At 33.9% G+C, this 24450-nt stretch overlaps 1 protein-coding gene across 1 annotated transcript in view; it reads left to right on the top strand.

Moving 5' to 3' along the window:
- Nucleotides 1–24450, top strand: part of Pi4KIIIalpha (phosphatidylinositol 4-kinase III alpha) — a 102402-nt gene that overhangs the window by 6820 nt on the left and 71132 nt on the right. The window contains exons 3-5 of the mRNA XM_072526796.1: nucleotides 6929–7347; nucleotides 9380–9806; nucleotides 13499–13663. Of these exons, the coding sequence (XP_072382897.1) occupies nucleotides 6929–7347; nucleotides 9380–9806; nucleotides 13499–13663 (1011 nt within the window). The remainder of the gene's footprint in view (nucleotides 1–6928; nucleotides 7348–9379; nucleotides 9807–13498; nucleotides 13664–24450) is intronic.

The raw sequence follows: 24450 nt of genomic DNA, 5'->3' as shown, positions 1-24450 counted from the left end.
TTTTCCTCTGAACTATCGTGCATCGTCTCCGCAAATGTAATACCTTCTAAATTGCTATTAAAAATCATTTTAATTTGATTACAATGTCTTTTCCACGTAAGTTTACTACCTAACGGATTTACCAAATATGCTCTTCTACCTAAAATTCGTAAAATCTTTGCCTTGCACCACGACACCTTGGTGTTTCTATAATCTTTAAGTAAAACGATATTCCCCACTACAAACTCTACCAATCTCCTCCCCCTATAATATTTCTTATTATTTTCTTGCGCTTGCATTAAGTTACGTCTAATTTGTGTTAAATCAACTGGGTTTGATTGTTGCTTTTGTCGGTTTGTTATGTGGTCTCGGAGGTTCACATTCAGCATTGCACGTTCCATGGCTCGTTGTGTAACTCTTAGTTTATTCGCAGATTTCTGCGTGAGTGTTAAAGTCTCTGCTCCATAAGTTTGTACAGGCAAAACACATTGGTTATAAACTTTTCGCTTGAGACACATGGGAATTGAACTTTTTAGAATATGGCTTAGTTTGCCAAATGCTGCCCATGTCAGGCCTATTCGCCTCTGTATTTCATTTGTTTGATTGTCTCTGTTTATTTTGATCTCGTGTCCCAGATATTTGTAAGTGTCTGTTTGTTGTATGGTATTATTGTCGATAGTTATATTTCCACTCATTACGAGATTTGTCATAAATTTAGTTTTCTCAAAGTTTATCTTTAATCCTGCTCTTTCAGACAGACTTTTAAGCGAATGTAGCATAGAAACCGTATCCTGTAAGTTATCTGCGATTAATACGACATCATCTGCAAACCTCAGATGATTTAATCTTTCTCCATCTATATTGATGCCCATATCTTGCCATTAGGTGTTCTTAAATATTGACTCTAGAGCTGCCGTGAACAATTTTGGTGAAATATTGTCTCCTTGTCTTACTCCTCGACCTAAGCTGAATTTTTCTGTGTCTTCGTGTAGTCGTATACTTGATGTAGCGTTCTCTTGGAGTCGTTCAATCCATCTGGCTATCTGACCCTCTGGATTCTTAAACTGCATCAACCACTTAAGGGCGGCATGGTCGGTTCGGATTAAAAACTTCCTTCCATAGAGGTATTGATAGAAGTGCTCTACTGATTTCACTACTGCCAGAAGTTCTCTTCTCGTGACGCAATAATTCCGCTCAGGTTTTGAAAGAACTTTACTAAAATATCCGAGGACTCGTTCCTGTCCTCCTTGAATCTGAGACAGCACTCCTCCAATTCCCACATTACTTGCATCCGTATCTAAGATGAACTCTCCTTCTGGCAGTGGATACCCTAAAATTGGTGCTGTTATTAAATGCTTTTTCAACGTCTCAAAGGCATTTTGGCAGTCCGTATCCCAGCGGTAATCTATTGCTTCCTCCGTAAGTCGCGTTAATGGCTTAGCGATATCTGCAAACTTCTTAATAAAAGAAAACTTCTCACTTGGTGTTTGTCAGTTGGTTTTGGCCATTCCTTGGGTAGCCAAGTTAGGAATAGGTTAGTTAGTTTTGGCCTCACGTGGTAGCGGGTAAGTACTCCTCCACAATCCCAGTGGAGGATAGACTTACTTCAGGGATGCGACCCTGCCCTACGCGAGCCTTGATTGTCTCTCAACTCCTATGGAGAGAAATCATGTCCTAAACCCATTCCTACCCAATACCTACTATCCTACCAATTTCCCAAACCAACTCACCAACCCGCCTGGCAAGCGTGGTGTTTAAATGCCAAAACCCCTCAACATATTTAGTTACATGAGACAAAATCGTATCTAATTCTGTTTCTTTCCTTATATCATTCAAATTAATAGGAATTTCTTCGCTTTCTACTAAATAATTTAAATTAACAGTTTTTTCTATATTAAACTTGGAAGAATCTAGCCTTATCGACTTATTTGAAGGCAATCTACTTAAAAAGTCTGCTACATTTTTTTGTGTCGATACATGCTTTATAATAAAATTGAAACAACTTAAAAATACTGCATATCGCTGCAATCTTTTGGCCTCCGTAACCGGTATCCCATTTTTAGGGCCAAAAATGGATACTAACACCTTGTTATCTGTGATTAAATTGAACTTCTTCCCATATAAAAATTGGTAGAAACTTTTGATTCCCCACACTATAGCCGTTGCTTCTTTATCTAGAGTCGAATTATCTAGAGCCTTTTCGGTATCGCTGAGCGTTCTACTAGCAAAATAGATTGGTTTCTCGCTACCATCTTTAAAACTATGCGAGAAAACAGCTCCGATCCCATAATCTGAACTATCAACCTCAAATTTAATTCTAAGGTTGGATCGTAATGAACTAATACTAGATCTGAAGCTAACATTTGTTTAATAGTGTCAAAAGCTAATTGACATTCTTCATCCCAGTGCCAAACTACATTTTGTTTTAAAAGCTTATATAAACAATGAACAATGTTTGGGAGATTTGGAATGAATCGATTATAATAATTTATACTTCCCAAAAACGATTTTAGTTGTGTCACATTCGTAGGTTCTGGGATTTCCTGAATAGCCCGAATTTTATCTTGACTTTTATGCAAGCCCCTTTTATCAATTATAAATCCAAGATAAGATACTGATTACGCGAAAAACGTACATTTTTCTTTTTTTACTATAAGACCACATTCTTGTAAAATCGCTAAAACTTTACATAAATTCTTAGTGTGTTCTTCCCTATTCCTTCCCGTAATTAGAATATCGTCTAAAAAAATAGATATACTTGGCATATTGAGAAATATTTGTTCCATAATACGTTGGAACTGGGATGGACCTGATACAACTCCATACGGTAGCCGATTAAATGCAAATAATCCCTTATGAGTACTAATAACCGTATATTTCCGAAAATCTGGATGAATCACAACTTGCTGATAAGCTTGACTCAGGTCAGTTTTAGAAAACTCTTGCCCACCCTGTAACTTAGCAAACAAATCATCGGTCCGTGGTAACGGATATTTATCCGCTTCGATAAAAGGATTGATAGTTATTTTAAAATCACCACAAATTCTAACATCTCCATCATTTTTTAAAATCGGTACTATGGGTGTTCGCCACTCCGAAAATTCAACTGCAGATATAATGCCCTCCTGGACCATTTTATCTAATTCCATCTCTACCTTGTTTCTTAAAGAAAAAGGAATCACTCTGGGTTTAAAAAATTTATATCTGGCATCTGGTTTAATATTAAATTTTATCTAAAATTTATTAAATGTGCCCAATTTGTCAGAAACTACAGTGGGAAAATCTTTTATGAACCACCCCATTATTTCATTATTTTTATCTGCTTCAATAAAATTTAATTCCCTGAAACCCATATTATAACACCTAATAAAATTTCTACAATTTTCTTCAAATTATTTGTTTGTTTTGAAAAAGTTACTGGTAAGTTAATTTTGCCCTTAGGATGAACCTTGCATCCCGAAAAATTAACTAACGATACATTAACTTGAGATAATGGTTTTGTAATAAAATATTTGTTATATATACTAAAAGGTAGGACAGAGACCGCGGCACCCGAATCTAATTCAAATTTAAACATTTTACCTTTAATATTAATATCAATATAAAGTGGCAGATCATTATTTGACGATATACACAATACAGATGATTCAATTCCTTATTCCAATAAATTTAAAAATCTTTTTCTACATACCAGTTTTAAGTGTCCTCGAACGTTACATAAATTGCAGATATAATCCTTATAGGGACATACTGAAGGCGGATGTCTTTTAGCACACCAGAAACACTTTTGAGCACTACCACCGAACTCACGATTAAAATCCGAACTATGTCTCTGCATCCCTGAAGTTGAAGGTCTTCTTCTTCTTCTTTGTGTGCCGTGCTTGTATTCAAGCGTTGGCTATCGTCATATTGACAAGCTGATGAAATGATTGTCCATTGCTGTCCATTGTCTAATGTTACGCAGCCAGGACAGTTGTTTTCTTCCGACCCAACGTTTTCCTTCGATTTTGCCCTGAATGATTAACCGGAGTAAGCGATATTTAGGTCCCCTCATTATATGACCGAAGTATTGGACCTTTCTCATTTTGATGATGTTGATCAATTCTCGCTCTTTGTGCACGGTCTCTAGCACGCGTTCGTTAGATATGTGTGCTGTCCACGGGATTCTGAGCATCCGACGGTAACACCATAACTCAAACGCTTCTAATTTGTTGAGATTTTTAATTTTTGTTGTCCAGGTTTCACATCCATAGAACAAAGTAGACCAGACGTAGCACTTCAATACTCTTAGACGTGTGGTCAACGACAGACTTCTACTGCATAATACAGAACGCCAGTTAATAAAGTTTTTCCGTGCGAGTTCTATTCTGTCGAAATTTCCTCGTCACTTTCAACCCTGCAGTCAATCCAGCTACCCAGATATCTAAAGTGTTCCACCCTTTCCAGGATTTTGTTATCTAATCTTAGCACTGAGTCTTCGATATTAATTTTTCCGACCACCATCCATTTTGTTTTTTTTTGCGTTGATTGTTAAGCTCTTTTCAGTGCATTCGTTGTTTACAGCATTCAACAGGGTTTGAAGATCTTCTAGACTCTCTGCCATTATTGCGATGTCATCGGCGTATCTGATGTTGTTAATAATTTCACCACCGATCTTAACACCTTCGCGGCGATTATTTAACGCTATTTCAAAAACTAGTTCAGTGTAGGCATTAAACAACATCGGTGACATAACACATCCCTGTCTGACACCACGCTTAATAGAAACTTTAGCTGAAACCTCTTGGTCCACCTTAACACAAGCGGTCTGATTGTAGTAAACATTTTTAAGCAATCTAATGTCATACGTGTCCAGACCAACTGAGTCTAAACATTGAAATAATAATGTATGTGGTACTCTATCAAAGGCTTTTTCGAAATCTATAAAACATACGTAAACCTAAACTCAATGCTCTTTTGTAAGAGTATTCGCATCCAAAAAAGAGCTTCTCGAGTACCCATACCGTTTCGGAAACCAAACTGCTCATCACCAGTTATCCCCTCACAAAGTTTATATATGCGACAATGCAATATTTTCATAAAAATTTTGAGCGTGTGACTCATTAAACTGATAAGTCGATAGTCGAGGTCTAGTCTCCTTAAATCGCCGTTATTGTTGATCTGTTCTGGCATCCCCACGCTGTGATACTTGCAATATTTCCTTACTGCAACTTCCATTCGTTATTTGACACACCTTTCTTTCTTTTACTGGTTCCATTTTCACCACACTTGTGCTATCTACTTCGTTAATGCCAGTTATTGCTGCTTCTTCAATTTGTGCTGTCTCCATAGCTTTATTAAATGTGATATCTGACTTCAGTGCAAATAGCGTATTCTTTACTTTTCTCTCATTATATTTTGAATATTTCCCTCATATCTGTTAATTTCGTTTCCAAATTATTTCCAAATTCACAAGAACCGGCTAGTTTTTTAAACGTAAACTCCAATCTTGTACACGTTTACTTTTTGTTTTCGAAGCACCATAAAATTTTGCTCTTTCTACCCACATTAAACAAGTTTTGTTATAGTAGCTATCTAGGTTTTTTACAATGACATTGAATTCACATTCTTCAGGTTTTTTAGGCACGGACAAGTCGGATAACAAGATATAAGCTTCTTCTGAAAGGCTATATAACAAAATAGCTCTTTTAATATCAACATCTGAAATATTCCCAAAAGTCTTTCATCTTTCTGCGTTAGAGTCCATGTTTCTGCTCCATATGTGAGGACCGGCCTCAGCAATGTTTTGTATATAATAATTTTAGTTCTTCTTTGAATGTTTCTTGTGTGGAAATGCTTTTGGAGTCCATAGTATGCCCTATTTGTAAGATTTATTCGTCTTTTGATTTCTTCGCTTGTTTTATTGGTAGCAGTCAATAGCGACCCAAGGTATTTGAAGTTGTCAACACGTCCAAAGGTATGACTTCCAAAGACTGTTTCTCATTCTTCATTTGCTATCGGATCCTTTGTAACCAACATGTACTTGGTTTTGTCTTCGTTGATGACTAGACCGACCTGTTTCGCCGCTGTTTCCAATTCTAGGAGATATTGCTCAACATCTCGCTTGCTACGCCCTATTATGTCAATGTCATCAGCATATGCTAAGACTTGTATCAATCTATTGTAAATAGTACCGCCATCCCTAATTCGTGTATCTCGGACTGCCTTTTCTAACGCAATATTAAATAGGAGGCAAGCCAGAGCATCCCCTTGTCTGAGTCCATCCTTTATCTCAAAGGATCTAGAATTCTCTCCCTGTATTCTAACAGTGGCTTCTAAGTTAGACATTGTCATTCTCGTTAGTCGGATAAGTTTCTCTGGTATACCAAACTCATGCATTGATTGGTATAGCACTGTTCTCTTGACACTGTCGTATGCGGCCTTGAAGTCGACGAATAGGTGATGGGTTTCAATATTGAACTCTAGAATCTGTCTTATTTAATTTTGATTTTCTTTACTGATTTAAAATTCCTACTGATTGCCACTTACCTACAGATCTTAAAAAAGTGCGTGAATTCTGCCTTAAGTTTATATTTCTTACTGTTCTTGTACAATCCATTTCTTTTTGTCAATACCTTTAAATGCTCCAGCCATCTTAATAAATAAAATACAGAATAGAATAAGATATCAATTTCTTTGACAATAGCTTTTGATGAAATCAAGAAAACAACCAAAAGCGTCGCATATAATAATTATACAATTTTTTTGTATTTATTGAGATATACATATGAGAAAAATATTTTAATGGCCTCAAGAAACTGCTCTAAGAGTTCTAAATCAAACCATGTTTTTAAGAAATTATCTTCCGAGTAGATGCACTCTCATGATAATTTTTAATGATTATATAATTGAACTTTTCATAGATCCAATTAATATTTGTTCTTAGTATCAATATCTTTTTTCTTTCTAGGAATACCAACAGCGGAAAAATTTAGTTTTTGTTTCCACACTCTTCTCAGTGATATAGCTGTAAAATGCGAGGACAGCATAAAAGACATTATAAATACCCAGGTGGATAGCCTTGTTTCTTTGACAAACCAAGTGCTGAAGATGCAAGATGCAAACAATCGAAACAGCGCCAGCAACTTATTCCTGTGCAAAACTACTCTGCCTGTTCTTATAGGCTTAGCAAGAGCAATGGGAAGATTCTGTACAAGCGATCCACCTTTGATTTGTCGAATATTTCCAAGACCAGAACCGCCATTAAGCCCAGGAGCTGCAAGGGAGCAAAATATTTATAAAAGGAGCTTCAGTAGCTTTAGAAATATTATTCCAAGGAGTTTATCAGGAAATTTACACGCTACTGTTGATATTTTGGCAGTTACTGCGGTTAGTATTATATTTCTTATGGCTCTTTTAATATAACAGAAAACAAAATTCAAAAGCTTTATTCATATCAAAAATGTTATAGGAACTTTTTAAAAACATATTTGTCTTAATATTTAATACGTTGTAATATTTCTAATGTATATTTTAAATATTTATTTACTGGTAAAAATTAAACCAAAACAATTTTTTATTTAATAAAATTAAGAATGCGTTTCGACCTCATTGTCATCATCAGTTTTGTAAAAGGAGAAATGGAGTCTAATTTAAAGGAGGTATTTATTGAGAAAACAGCCTTGGAAAAGTGGCAGGGTTGCCAACGTCATAGGAAACATCACAAACTACACTATCGCTTCACGCATCATCACTTAGATTTGCATGATCATGTACGCAACTAAAGTTTTCTCCAATATAACTGGTGTAAGTTACCACATCAACTCTTAGAAATTCCTCAATACATACTTATACCGAAGGACTGTTGCGACCACGATTAGGCCTAGTGATTAAAGCAAGGTCCGTTCGTGAGTCCATTTAAATTTCACTCCATACCATGCATGAACTGCAGTCACACCCAATCCGCTCCTTCACGTAACACTATGCAAGTCTCTCATCTTACTGGCCACTCATTAACCTTTAGTGTTTGAACTTCAACTGTTATTGCAACTGAACGGCATCAAGGTAACTGCTCCTTAACGAATTTATACAATAAAGTGGTCGTTACGTTCGGTTGTTCAACGGTGTGCTTTCTGCCTGTTTCTGGTTAACGATGAAGAATCATGCTTCCTTATGTCTTTCGCAGTCTCTTCGCACTGCTGCACGTTAATTAAAACTGCATTTTTAATTAAAACAATAATTTGAGTGCTTTTTTTGGTGCAGTATGAATTCTACAAATACATTTTTATAGTGATTACATTATAAAACTTTAAGTACATATACCCGAGATAATGTCCGGCGAATACATTTAATTTGGCATACGTCTGTTTACACTTCAACTTCCATTTAACAGGTTTTTATCGTGTTTTCAGCGGAATGTGGACAGTGGTTAAAATGGAAGTGCTGCGGTGTAAAAATTTTTTCTCTCACGAGAATAAGTAAAAATTCCTTTAAGTGAGTTTTTATTTATTCCATGCGTAGATAGCTGTTTGGAGAATCAGCATATATTTTAAAATTTCTATAGGCGGAGCTGAGACAAGACGAATTAAAAAGTGAGACAGTTAAAGACTCCAAATGTGTTTATTCTAATAATTTTAGAACGCAAAAGGAATATAAACCATTTTCGGTGCTTATGATTTACAGGGTGAAATAAATATGCTACAAGTGGTTGAGTTGAGGGGAACGATAAACTTCAAAAACTCAAATACTACTACCACAGAATACACCACCCAACAAGAAACGAAACGAAGGGCTTTTTCGCAATCCAAATTTTTGTGAGAATGCGCCATGTTCTAAATAGTGTATCTGTCAACCTATAAAAACTGACGTTTGTTTACGTAGAAGTGTTGTTTCTTGTGTGTTGTTTAATAGTAAAAAAAGAATAATACATACTATTATACATATTTTTGTATATACATATACATTTTTTAATACCTTAAAAAAAGTATAATAATATAAAAAAGTATAATATAATAGTAAAAAAAGAATAATACTGTTATACATATTTTGTATATATATATATATATATATATATATATATATATATATATATATATATATATATATATATTACTCTGTGCTTAAAGTAGATTGTAAACATGCAATGTAACGATAAAAAAAATCTCAAATGTTCCCGAACTACTTCTACTTCGTCAAGGGACTTTTTTATGTGGGATAGATCTTACTGAACTTTCGTAACAATATATTATTTAATGAATATAATAAAAACTGTCCAAATTAGCTATCTGAAGATTTATATACCTCTATTTTCAGCTCATGCAATACATTTTCTTATAAAGAAGTGTACTGGATCTTTTCAGTAGTTTACATAGATCTAGTCGATGTCATTTCGTAAAATCTAACTTTATTTAAATGTTTTTAGGGTGGATACGATATGAATGATGTGGCATACAACTCGAATTCTTTAAAAAAGGGCTCATCAACATTATACAATACAGGTCCATACGACGCAAAGACATATTTTTTTGCCAAATTCGGTTCGAGTTTCAACCAATTCCCGCATTTACGAATAAACGAAACGAACGACAAGAAACCCCAGGTGATCTTTCCTCAAAATCACCTCACAACTATTCTCACGCTTAGTAAATCACTATTAACTAAAGACATTTTAAGTATGTTAGACGAACTGAGCTTGGAGGTCAGTACGACTGGAAAAATTCAGATATTTCCTTACAAATCCTTTTCTGAAACGGTTAATCTGGTTATGGTGACACTTATGAGAGAACTGCTGCAGCCTCAAAAAGATTTGCCGGTGCCGTTTACCAAAGACGTACAAGAATTTGTTAAAGGTAAGATATACAAAAAAAAAACTTAAAATGTGTAATAAATAATCGATTTATCGAGAAATGTTATATAGTAGCAGCATTAATTCTAAAAAAAAATAATAGTACTGGGTAATAGTAGTAAAATATAGTAGATGTCTATGTTGATTTGTTGACCGAAGAGTTTATATTATATGATGACTTTCCGCGACCAGCTGAGTCTTCTGATGTTCACAGAAAGGTCACGATGAGTAAAAAAGTTTTTCATTTTTATAAATGATTGTCTTGCTATTTCAACTCGTACTCTTATTTTTCTGGTCTGGTCTGGTCCAGATATTAATAAATGTAAAGCATATCCAAACATATTCCTGGTATTAAGCTTCCTTCTACACGGTGTTTTTTTGTAATGACCATTAATTCATTTTCATCAAAATTGGAATTTAAACTACTGGAAATTGTGTTCATCGATGAATTCAAATATCGCCTACGGTAACGATCCTCAGATGTTCGCTAATGAATCCGGGAAAATGTGGTGAACGATATACATAGTCAACTTTTAGCGCTTGAGTAACTTTGCCCACCCAACATGTGTGGTTGGAACATCGTAATAGTCCAGTGTATCACAGTAAAAATATGGTATAACCTTCGAACTGCATCAACGCGCATCGATTTTGATGAAATTTTGGAATTAATCTCTATTTACTCTTAACTTTAAAATATAGCCTATGCCGATATGTGCTTAATATTCTGGGGGGGGGGGGTGAAAACTGCTTTTTATTGCTTATTGCAAAAAATCAATAAAATTATAACTTGAAGCATGTAATAAGTTGAAAAACATTTATAGGGTTTAAGTTAAGATTGTATGATATGTAAGATACTACTTATGCTTTGTCAACCCTTTTTTAATTTATTTTACCTCCTGTAAAACTTTCGCTATTAATTTAAACATTGAAAAAAATAATTTAGTGAATTTTTCATACTTTATTTATGTTAAATTGGCAATTTTTTATTGTGTTTAACGGAAATATTTTTATGCTCCAAATTTTCAACCCTTAAACTATCTCTTATGAAAAATTAGAAAAAACGGGCATCATTTACGGCATATATTTACAATTTGATACATCATTTATATGAAATCACTATCCCACTCTTAACTCACTATTTTGCGAGTTATAATTTATATATATTTTTTTTTGTATACATGTTCATCACTTAAAAAGTACCCCTCATAGGCAAAAAATGTAAACATTTTGAAATTCAAAAATTGGAATATTATGTTATTGGAAGCATAGCTTTTTTATAGCGGAAACGCAATGTAACGACAGATCGCGCGACCACACACTACGTGGAGTGGTAAACGGAGTCCCATTTATATTTCTTAATAAAATAAACTGAAAATAAAATAAAATAAATCAAAATAAAATAAAAATGAATTGCATCGGATATCGAATAAAATAAAATTAATAAATGAAATTAAAAACCACCGCTCCGTGCGTACACGATAAGAAAGCTATGCTTCTCCATCCATTATAATGAAATATAATGCTAATCAAAATGAAGTAATTAAAGATAAATACAAGATAATAATCAAAATGTAAATGATGAATAAATTCTATATTATACAGGATGTCCCATAATTAATTGGACATTAGCTAATGGGTGATAGCTGATATCAAAATAAAGCGTTTGAGCTCAAATTGCTTAGGCAAAATGTTGCTAGTTTTCGTTCTACAGGGTGATTCATTAATATTTTTTATATTATTTTTAGGGATATATTGAAAACTATTCAACCGATTTAAGTGAAATTTGGTATCTTGCTATTATTTAGTATGCTTAATATGAAAATGATATTAGTTTTATCATTGACACTAGGTGGCGCCACCTACTATAACATTGGTTCATTAATGTGGCCATAATTTTTTTGTCCGCCCCGTATAAACATTCTAGGAAAAAAAGATGAAATAACATTCAATTCTACACAAAAAAGGTATTCTTGTTTCAAATCAAAAGAGTACATCGTTTTCGAAACAAACGTATTTTGTTAATGATGCATGGCTATTTATTTTTTTTGCAAAACAGGTATGCTTTGAACTTAATGGCAACGTCAAGACGTAACTACGAATTTATTTATTATTAGTTGTCAAAGTGCAGTGCGACTCATTATTTGTCAAAGTGCTATTAAGTTTTTTATAAACCACTTAAGATAAAGGTAAAATGCCACGTCATAGTGAATTTTCTAATGTAGGAATGCGCGATATTGATGTTTGTATGCCCAGGAAAATTTTTGTTCTCGTAAAGCAGCTGAACGCTATTTCGAACTTTATCCCAATAACAGGCAACCAAACCATAAAACTATTAGATCATTGTTCGACAGATTAGGCGAAACAGGGTCATTTCATCCCCAAAACAGGAATGCTGGAAGACCGAGAGTAATTGATGCGGATATGGAGGATGAAATTGTTCTGCTTGTTGCAGAAGATCCAGAAACCAGTACAATGCTTGTTTCTGCGGCCACTGATATAAGCAAATCTACGGTGTCAAGAATAATACGGACAGAAAATCTGTATCCGTATCGTTTTACTCCAGTACAGAATCTTTTACCACAGGATTTTCCAGCAAGGCTCCGATTTAGTCAGTTTATGATAGGGCGGCATTTAGACGATCCAATATTTTATAATAAAATTTTATTTACCGATGAAGCCACATTTACTAGAAGATGTGTGTTTAACTGGCGCAATAGCCATACCTATGCTACAGAAAATCCTCATGCATTTCAAAAACATCATTTGCAACATGAGTTTTCCATATATATAATATATACATATATATATATATATATATATATATATATATATATATATATATATATATAATGTGTGGCAAATTTTGCGGATTGTATTGTAGGACCATTCGAATTACCAACTAGGCTTGACGGAGTAACGTATCTAAATTTTTTGACAGAAGATTTACCAACTCTTTTAGAAGACATACCTCTAAATTTGAGACGTAACTCTTGGTACATGCATGATGGTACACCACCACGTTATAGCCTAGAAGTTAGCAATTATCTAGATGAAATTTATTCTCAAAGGTGGATTGATTAGATTGATGATTGATAGATGTGGTGTATACCCATGGCCAGCAGGCAGTTCCAAACTGAATCCCCTAGAATTTCACTTGTGGGGCTACCTAAAGTCACTTGTTTATAAAAATAAATAAATAACCGTCAAGAGTTATGGCAAAAATGTAGTTTATTTAATGGTGAACATTTTGAACACTTATTGTAATTTTTTTTCGTTACTTTCGTCATGAGCAGCACTTTTTGACTGGCAACCTGTTATCAATGTATTCCTCTATTCTTAAGTGTATGTAAAAATGTGAGTTTGATTAACTACGTTATGAACGTAGTGATTTTGCAGTGGGATCTCGTACTATTAAAATGTATTGTTTTTATAAATTATTGGGGTTATTTTCAATATAAATGTCCCCACTCCCCCAGCTGGGGTGGATTCCACCTCCTGGATAAAAGCACACCTCGGCATAGGAAAGATTTTGTTCGTTAAGATATTCCCTACTTACTGTTAAAATTTCAAGAAAATCGGTGCATGTTGATGGAATTCGAAGTTAAAAACCGTGATACATTGAACTATCAGATGTGCATAAATATTGTAAAGTTATTACTATTAAGGTTAACCGTAACAATTTTGTTCACTTTTAAGGACTCTACTTAAATGGCCAGACAGAATTACAAAGTAGAAACCACGATGCAAGCGAAAAAGAAGATAGAGAAAACAACTATGCTTTAGTGAACAAATTCAAATTAAATGTAATGGCCAATGCGGCCTGTGTAGATTTATTAGTGTGGGCTATAGGTGATGAAACAGGTAAGTTTTATATAAACATTATTAATGAGCTTTATAAAAAAATATTCAACAATTCCTTACATTAGAAAGTGTAACACAAAACTTCTTATAAACTTTGTCTGACATTAAAATAACGGTTTTGATAAAAAAGAAGAATAAAAAGAATCCTGTTGAAGAATACTTAACACTGAAAATAATCCCAAATTAATTTTGGTTGAATTAAGTTTGATATATATTTGAAAAACTTTCTTACACATATTTCAGAAGAGAATTTGCCCTGAAAATTTAGTGAACAGTTTAAATTTTGTAATGAATTTGAAATTACTTGAGTCGAATGATACTATTTTTCACTTTAAAAATTTTCCTTAAATTCTTTTACGAAATTAAAACGTAAATAATTTTATCAGTATGTTAAGACCATTATGATATGTAGTACGAAAATACTTAAAGACTTGCGAAGTCTATCTAGAAGAAAAAAGAAAAAAATAAATTCTATCAAGAATCGAACAAGCTAGGAAAACACTCATGAACATGTTTGCGGGATCAAACTTGAGCTCAGAATCCGAATGATTAGACATAAAGAAGGCCGAAAAAAGTCATCCGCCACAAGCCACAAAGTCTATTTAGAAAGATGACCGCGCCATTTGTGTCAAAACAGAGTACCTATAGTATCTCACAATACTATCGAATTTTTAACGCAACAAAATATGGAATTGTTAGACCATCTTTTCCACAGTCTCGACCTAAGTGCCATTTTTTTTTAATTTCTTTTAAGAATCAAGGACAGACTAAGTGAGCATAGGTTCGAATCATCAAAAAATGCAATCGGTACCTTCAAAACGTAATTTTGACTATATCAAAATCCAGTAGACTGATTATTCCCAGAATTGGTTCAAGCGAATGCAAAAGTGCATTAATCTCTCTGGGAATACTTTACATTTAAGAGCGTAGGCGCAAAAGTTTGGGCCAATGTTTTTTAAATGCATTCATTTTTTTCGAATCCTGAAAAAACTAATAAGTATTTTTGAAAAATTTAAACGCAGAATGAAAGACTACATTATTACTGAGGGCCGAAAGTCCCTGAAAACTTCTATAATGTTTATTTTAATAAGTTACAGGGGTGAAAAAAAAGAGAAAATTTAGTGTGATTTTTAATTTCAAATATCTCATTCAAAAAAACTTTTTGTTTATTCTAAGGGACTTTCGGCCCTCGGTAATAATGTTATCTTTCATTCTGTGTTTAAATTTTTCAAAAATATTTGTTAGTTTTCTCAGGATTCGAAAAAAATGATTGTATTTAAAAAGCATTGGCCCAAAATTTTGCGCCTACGCTCAAGCTATCTATTGTTTTATTCCAACTCTATATGAGAAACATTGAAGGCTTCTTAACCTATTGACTGCTTACAACACTGCTCCCACGTTTTGATAAACCTTGTTTTCAATTTCATTTTATGGGTCTAATATTCCGCTGGCATATGGAGATTAACATCTTATTGTGGGTGGCAGTCAAAAGGTTAACTGAGACTGAACTGGTAGCTTTCAAAGAGAGAATGAACTCAGTGTTAAGTGGACAATCGGTACACTTAAAGAAGATATTGAGGGATATCCCCAAAGAAGATATATATGGAGGGATTTAAAACGAGCTATATTAGATGTAGCTAATCAATGTCGTCAATCCGCAAGAAGCAGTAGTCGTAACCATGGATCAGTAACCAAACAAAAGCTATAGAGCAATTTAAAATTTGTAGATATGATTTAAATGATTATAAAATCTTGTCCACAGAAATTCAACGAAGATGTCGCAAAAATAAAGACGGCTATGTTTTTAACTCCTGCATCGAAATATATATCCACGTACATCGAAACAAGAGATCTCTTTTAGAAAGTGAAGCTGCTTGCTCAGGAATTTAACGTCGAAACCACGCTATAGAAGATGAAACAGATAATATGATAAGTGATATGGACGCGGTTCTGGAGGCTTGGAAGAAATACGGCACATAACTCTATAAATCTAACATTAATCATATCAAACCACTAGAAATCAGACCAACAAACCTAAAATAAGATATCGTAAGGCCCGAAGTCGATGAAGCCATAAAACACCTTTATGTTACCTCTTAAACGAAATAAATCACCTGGTTGCGATGATCTCACAGCCGAGCTTTTACACAACAAGTAATTCTTCTTCTTCTCGTAGCACTACAACCCGGGGTGGGTTTTGACTGACTGCACAACTTGCTTCCACCTTGAACGGTCGTCCATAATAGTTGGGTCAGTGGGTAGCCCCATTGTTCTTAGATCTGACCATATATTGTCCCTTCATCGCATTTGTGGACGTCCTAAGGGCCTTCTTCCTATGGGGGCTTCCTCCCATATTATCTTGGCAAGGCGGTTATTAGGAAGTCTATGGACATGGCCAGCCCATCTTAGATGTTGGGATTTAATCTCTTGGACTATATCGCTCGCTCTATACATCTGCTTGACCTCAGCATTTGTTCTCATTCGGTATTGGTCGCTATTAATGTCGTGATAAGGCCCAAAGATTCTTCTGAGGATTTTTCTCTTAAAAACATCTAAGTTTTCAACAAGTCAATCAATTACAAGTAATGATCTCCAATTAATATGGAATCTGTGCAATCAGATGTAGAGAATCGGCAAATGGTCCAGTGATTGGTGTGCTGCGCTATTTACTCCAATTCATAAGAAAGGTGCAACTACAAAATTTAGTATAACTACTGAACCATCTCACTAATTTCATATCTAAGACAAATGCACAATGTGCTTTGTCAGCTCATTGAAAAAGCTCGAGAATTCAAAATTCCTATGATCGTCTGCCCTCTGGATTACCTGAAGGCATTTAGCTGTGTAAACCGGAAAGTTTTATGGAAAATTCTACACGAGATGGGAGTTCCTTACTATCGGTGAGCTATTTTGAAGAACCTATACGAAAATAATGAAACCAGAATAAGAATTGTAAACCGTAAGTCCAACCCTTTTAAAGTCAGCAGGCGAGTCCGTCGAGGATGTATTCTCTGTCCAGAGAGAGAGAGGGGGAGAGGGAGCAATAATAAAAGAGTAAATACAGCCTGGCTTATTGAGATAGGAAACATCCCAGTAAAACACTGAAAGTTTAATTATTAACCGATTTCAATTAATTTTTTAAATCACAAGTAATAAAAGTGCACTTCGTGACAAAATTAAAATTTTGGCTTATTCAAATTTTCATGGCACACACGATCCTTTTTCCTATAGGAATAATCTGGGTTAGAGGCGAACGGATCGATCAGCGCTCGATCCGGCAGCACGAAATGATTGATCAATACCTAGGCACGGAACAGTTCCGTCTGAGATCAGCACTCTAAGACTGGGTTCAGCTGCCAGATATACACTCTAGCAGAAGCGGTTGGCCTTTGGACAATACCCAAAGGCCCGGTGTAGTTCCCACCAGATCAGTACCCTGGCGGAATTCGATTCTCTTTTGCGGCGTATGTTGTTTTATACCGTTGGCGGTCTGCCATCTGCAGTGCTCATTGATGGAAGTGGAATTTATCATACGTACAGAGCGCTGGTAAGCCGGCAGCGATATCTAGCGATGTACATCGTTACACGCTTACGAAAACCTATTTTATATGCTTTGAAAAATGTAATTTGACATTTTAAATTTTGTGTAGAGGAAAATATTTTATTACTTTGTGACTCTAAATTCTTCTTAATGGCCATACCCAAATTTGCGCGTAGCCAACTCCTCCGCATATATTTGTATTTTGTAATACTTATAAGGAATACTTGAAGTACATATTTTATTATTTAACATTTAAAAAAAAATTACAAAAGTGTTTCCAATCTAAACGGTTCACACTGTATGAAACACTTGCTAAAATACGAAAGTTTTTCAAATAAGTAAACACATTCTCTTTTTAAGAAGTCTTTCATATCTTATATGGTTCTATTCACTTTTATATGTATTTTATGTCTTATTTTTTGTAGATAATTTTTGCGGAATTTTTGTTTACACAATCTAACAAAGCAAATATATATGTACACTCCAAACAAACACAAGTTGGTAAAGCACACTACTACTGTTCATATTTTGTAATACGCTACATAACCTATATTTTTAATATAAGAAAACCTATTTTACTTACTGCTTTTCTCTTTACTATTGCTTTTTGTTGCAAATAGTTGCATACACTTTTTGTTCCAATTAGAAATGCTAAAATTGTTAAAACCAGTTTAGACACAAATTTAAAAAAAAATAAAAAAAATTTAACATCTTACGAAGTTTGAGTCTTTAAAAAACTGTTTTAATACCCAAAGATGTATGTGCAGTAGAGAATTGGATGTATAGTATACACCAAACAGCCTTAGCAATGTCTAACCAAATTATTAAATCCATAAATGACTAAAATATACCTCTAAATAAGTGTCGAGGACAAGGATATGGTGGTGTTAACACAATGAAAGAATTATGGTGGAGTTCAAAAACGCATAAAAGATATCGGACCTAATGCGGTATGTGTTCACTGTGCTGCTCATAACTTAAATCTAGTACTTAATGATGCAGTGAGAGAAGTTATTGATATGCAACATTTTTTTGAAACATAATTTTTTGGTCATAGTATCAAAAGTTGCAAGTTTTATAAACATTGAACTCTACTAAATGAGTAGGATGTTGTGATGCTATTTTTGCTTTAAAAGTTTGTTTGTTAAAGTTCAAAAAGCGCTAACGAAAACGATTCTGTTAAATTGCAAATCAGATGAAAGAAATTGTTAAACTAAAACTATTAAACTTAAAAAGAAGATTGAGAACTACAATTTAATTATGTTATTGGTTTTTCACTACAAAATTCTACAAACTATAGATTCTGCCTCTAAAGCGCTCCATTCGAAAGCCCCCGATCTTTCAAAGGCCTTAAAACTATTGAAAAATTGTTTGGAATAATTTTAAAAGTATCGACATGAATTTGAAAGCTTAAAAAGGGAAGCAAATAGTGTAGCAGAAAAGTGGTCCATCAACCATGAGTTTTCTAAAACTCGTTAGAGCCAGGTAAAACGCCATTTTGACGAACTCGGCGAAAATGAGCGTTTTCAAAATCCGGAAAGTATGTTCAAAGTGAACATGTTTGATCGAGTATTGGACATCAGTATAAATCAACCGAAATAGCGTTTCCTTCCTTCCAATAAATAAATTTTTTTCCAATTTCAATGTTTTGCCAGGTTTGCAAAATTTAAATGATACTGATGTATTAAATAAAGCACTAGAGTGTGTTGAAATATATAGAAATATTTGCTAAAATTTGCCAGGGAAATTCTCAGTTTTCGGCCCACCTTCAGAGATAAAATAGAAAAGTCAACGTGTATTAAAGAACTTGCTCATTTATTAACAATGAAGAATCATATATCATGCAGCTTTCCTGAAGTATGTGCTGCATTAATGTTATTTGCTACAATACCTGTGACTACAAACAGCTAGTGCTGAAAGATCAGTTTTGAATCTAAAATTAATAAAAACCTATTTAAAAAACTCTGGGGCAAAACAGGTTACGTGACTTGGTTATTCTGACTATTGAAAATTTTATGGGACGATCTTAAATTTTGATGATGTTATTGATACTATTGCGGAACAGAAAAATATCTACAGTTTTAAAAATTAGATATTTAACTACAATAGACACAATGTCCTATTCCCTTCCTACAAGGGAAGATCGAAGGTAGGAGAGGAGCCGGCCGTAAACAATTATCCTGGTTAAGGAATATTAAAGAATGGACAGGAATACACAATACAGGCGAGCTGTGTCACGCCGCCAAGAACAGAATTCTAGTAATGAGATAGTCGCCTACGCACTTTGGTGAATGGCATGTTAAGAAGAAGAAGAAGACACAATGTGACGATTTTTCTTGGGGCTCCATCCAATAAATTTTTCTCGGGTCTCAGATGGTATAGTTATGCCACTGTTGATTACGTCGTTCATTTGCTCAATTATTATGTGATGTTCGGTAACTCCGATCAGAATTGAACATGGATGTAGAGATGGAAGGTACGGCTGGAACAAAATATAAAACTGTACATTGCATAACGGGTGGACCCCACCCGTGGTTTGAGTTCCAGTCTATTGAAGGAAAAAGACACGACAGTAGGCGTGTCAGCACTCTTGTAGTGTTGTATTCAGAGGTATGAAATTGCAAGAAAATTCAAACCAGTGAAATGAAAGCAAAAAATAATTTCAAAAAGACTGCCGCATTTTCATAAACTTAAAAAAATCTCTTTTGAAAATTGCATAAAATTTAAATATTACGGGCCCTGTTATTCGAGCGTTAATGTCGTCGCAGTAGTAGCGCCGCGTTAGCGTCGGCCCAACCGGACAATGGCACTAAAGTATACGGACGATATTGCCGTCGGCCAGTCCGTGTTATCCCGACGTGAAGCGTCGCTAGCGCGGCTGGTCGCATTGGCAACGAGCGAGCAGTTCACGCGTTACACATAGCGAGCATCATATATACGTAGCGCTGACACGCGGAGAAAGTGATTTCAACGCGTCAATACTACAGTCATGTATAACTTTTATGCGCCCTGTTGTCCGCGTCATCAACACGACGGCATTAGCGCTCCTGTAATAGCTCCCTACCATTACCATATTAATGATTAAATTTGAAGAAATAATAACGCAACACGCATAAAATACAATTATTATTGTTAAAAAACTAGTGTTAAAAAATGTAAAACAATAAAGTTAAAAGTAAACAAATCTGATTTAAAAAGGTAATATATTGTCAAAAAGTATTAGCAAATCGTTAAAGTATAAACAGAATAATAATTAAGGAAGATGAGAGATATGTGTTAACGGATGAGAGGTTACAAATTTTTTTAAAAGAAACAAATTTCATAAGATACACTGTTAACATATCAAATGAAAATATATACATAATTCTAATTTAAACATGAAATCATGACCTTTCAAATTTTACGAATTTTCTTACCTTTTAAGTTGTTTTTTTGTCCTAGTTTTAATAATTTCTATTCTTTTTTTCTTTACAGTTGATTCTGAATATAATTTTACTACTTTAGTGCACTTCATATTAATAATCTTAGGTGAAAAAAGCTTTGCCTTTGATTTTTTAAACCCTATGTGATAACCTTGCCCCTTTTTTGTTCTTTTTTATGTGTTTGATTACAACCATCCTATTTTGTACTTGGAGAGCTTTTACATTTTTTTAGGTTTGCACCCCAAACGCATATAAATTATTTGTCAACAGTGGGATCATTGGAGTCATAAACGTTAATTAATAATTATTACATTTTGAAAATGTCTTCGATAAGTTTAATAACTTAATAATTTGTCAAAATCTTAGTCATTTATATATATATATATATATTAGTCCGTAAATATATATACACAATATGTGAGTCTTTATTTCTTCTGCGCCAAAACACCGACATCATGACTTTTCTCGCTGCACCGATCGCACTATCCTTTCCTTCTTTTGAGCTAAAGAACAACTTCTACCCACTGCTTCAACTGTTGCTTGGTTTTGAATCTGTACCATTCATTGTGACATATCGACGCAAAAAGTAATTTTTTTCCTAAAACGCATTTTCATATTCAATTCCTACTGTAAGTTATGATCAAAATATTCCTTGTCCAATAACAGTTTAACGTACCTTTATACGACGATCCTTCAAAAGCATATCATGCCCTGTGTCGATTATTTCCGCTGTTTTTGCAGTTTTTGGACGTTGTTTCCTTCTCCGGACTGCTTCCTTGCAGTCTTTGGTTCATCTACAGTTTCACGGCTACGTTTAAACACGGTGAAAATTGAAGGTAACCATAGACATTTACAAGCCGCCAATTAATTTCGATCGGTGTTTAACCTCTTTTACGAAAAATTGCATTATTGTACGCTACTCGATTTTTTTCATTTTCAATACCACGTGAATTTCTATCACTTAAAAGAACTGCCTACAGTAAGTAGTGCTGAGATCTCTGGGCGACACCAGAACTTATCAGACCTCCTACAAGTAGTTTTACCATTAATGTGACGATCTTTTGAGGAAGGTTACATTAATACCTTCCTTTTTGAATCTGTCAGTTGCCTCATTTGATGGGAATATTGGAAGTTAGTTTGATTTAGCAGGCAGGATATTACTAGAACTTAGATTTTGAATTGTTTTGATGATATTTGGCCATCAAATTTTCAGACCGTAAACTATTTATTCGATTCGGTAGTTTACAATGGACATTAGATGTTTAAGCATTGCTTAACCTCTCAATTTACTGTTGTAGAATATTTTTTGCTTTTGGAAATCCTGTCTGATTATCATTCTAGAAGTGCGGTATACAAGGACAGTATATCAATATTACAAATAATATAAAGAGGCCAGAAGGCTTTGCACAAACTTTAAAAGAAAGAATGGTGTTGATTCCACTGTTGACGTTATTACTGAATATTTTGATACAATTTTGTCTTGTTTTCTTTGAAATAAAGCATGACGTCACAGTCAATATTAGGAACTTTGCTAGTGTTAAGACGTATAAAATAAAATTGAATTTATTAAATGTTTTTTGCAGATATATTTTCTTTATGGGTACTTAAAATATTTAAGTTTTAAATTGTGATAAGTTACCGGCTTAATACATCAGTATTTTTTTTTTGAAATGGGAAAATGGGAAATTAAAATATAGGGAAATTAGAGTCAATGAAATCTAAAATAAAAATACACACGTGCTTAAAATCGATACATGGAATGTCAGGAGTATGTACGAACCTGGGAACCCACAAAATGTAATACAAGATTTGCACTGATTGCAACATATACATCATAGGTATTACCGACACTAGATGTCCAGATTCTGGTCATTTTAACACTACAAACGGTAAGATCCATCACAAAAGTGGAGTTGCAGTTCTTGTATTGAAAACCTACACCGGATAACCATACACTATATCTAATAGAATTATGATACTACAACTTCACACAAATGCAACTAAACTCAATATACAGGTATATGTCCCTACTGCCGACAAACCTGACGAAGAGATTGAGTTTAATTAAATTGAATCGAATTGAATTCTATCATTAACAAAATCAAGAGACACTACAATTATTTTGGGCGATTCCAATGCCAAGATTGGCAAAGGAAGTTGCGGCAAGCATGTATCAAGAGAACAACTTCATAATCACAAACATTTTCTACAGATCATGAATGTGTTGCTTGTGTGAGTCCATTTCAAAAGGTAAAAGAAATAATAAGTTAGACTTACTCACAATCAATTTAATTTAACTAATCGGACGACCGGTTTCGCTTTCTATAATATGCAAAGCATCTTCAGGTCACGATACAAAGTTAAAATGCTGAAAATCATAATCCCATATTAGGGTGTTTTCTATTAAAGATAAAAACATAGGTAGGTGATATAAATTATATAAATTACAGCAATTATGCCAATATTACATGTCTGTGGTTTTATAAATGAATAAAATGTTTAAGCAGACAAGGTAAGACCCACAAATTGGTAACATAGTCTATTAAACTGTAATGAATTAATAAATAAACCAATAAATAAACATTACTTACATGCCGGTACTCTATTAATCGATGGTTGAAAGAACATGGTTCAAACTATCTTGGATTGTTGGTTGGAGAACTCAGGTCAACTATTGTAATTATTTAACAGTGAACGGGGAAGTTCTTGAGGAGACAGATTGTATGATCTTCAATGGATGTACAGATTTGTGGGTGTGCAATTGTATAATCTTGTACAAGATTATACAATTGCACACCCACAAATCTGTACATCCATTGAAGATCATACAATCTGTCTCCTCAAGAACTTCCCCGTTCACTGTTAAATAATTACAATAGTTGACCTGAGTTCTCCAACCAACAATCCAAGATAGTTTGAACCATGTTCTTTCAACCATCGATTAATAGAGTACCGGCATGTAAGTAATGTTTATTTATTGGTTTATTTATTAATTCATTACAGTTTAATAGACTATGTTACCAATTTGTGGGTCTTACCTTGTCTGCTTAAACATTTTATTCATTTATAAAACCACAGACATGTAATATTGGCATAATTGCTGTAATTTATATAATTTATATCACCTACCTATGTTTTTATCTTTGTTTTTATCTTTAATAGAAAACACCCTAATATGGGATTATTATTTTCAGCATTTTAACTTTGTATCGTGACCTGAAGATGCTTTGCATATTATAGAAAGCGAAACCGGTCGTCCGATTAGTTAAATTAAATTGATTGTGAGTAAGTCTAACTTATTATTTCTTTTACATTTTCTACAGACTTTCCATGCGAAGACTATATACCCGCAAGATAACAAAGAAAGACTAGTCAGAAGTCAGCTAGATTGTGTCTTAATAAACGAAAGACAAGATTTGTTAAATATAACGCAAAACGAATGAAACTATGTTACAAATGATAGTAACCGGTAGAGAATTACTGAGCATACGTGAAATAAGATGTTTGAAATTTATTTATCGAGGAGAGCGAAACAGTCTTCTATGTCTAATAATGAAGATAAAGATAAAAGAAAAGTGGGCCGGGGAAGAATAAAGTGCTAGCTAAAATTTATAAGAAATCGGAGGTGTATGGATACACATTCATTACTAAGCACCGCACAGAATAGAGATCAATTTCACTAATCATCAGTAATAGAGAAGGCATCTAAAGAAGAAACGTTATGAATTATTTTTCGTGGCCCATTTCCCATTATTTTTAATATTTAATACCATTAGATTTGTAAGTTATTGATCATACTTACAAATAAAAGCTTTTTTTTTTAA

The sequence above is a fragment of the Diabrotica undecimpunctata genome, chromosome 3, assembly GCF_040954645.1.
Source record: "Diabrotica undecimpunctata isolate CICGRU chromosome 3, icDiaUnde3, whole genome shotgun sequence".
Classification (NCBI taxonomy): domain Eukaryota; kingdom Metazoa; phylum Arthropoda; class Insecta; order Coleoptera; family Chrysomelidae; genus Diabrotica; species Diabrotica undecimpunctata.
Note: the sequence above shows the minus strand (reverse complement) of the source record. Positions and strands in the feature narration are given on the sequence as shown.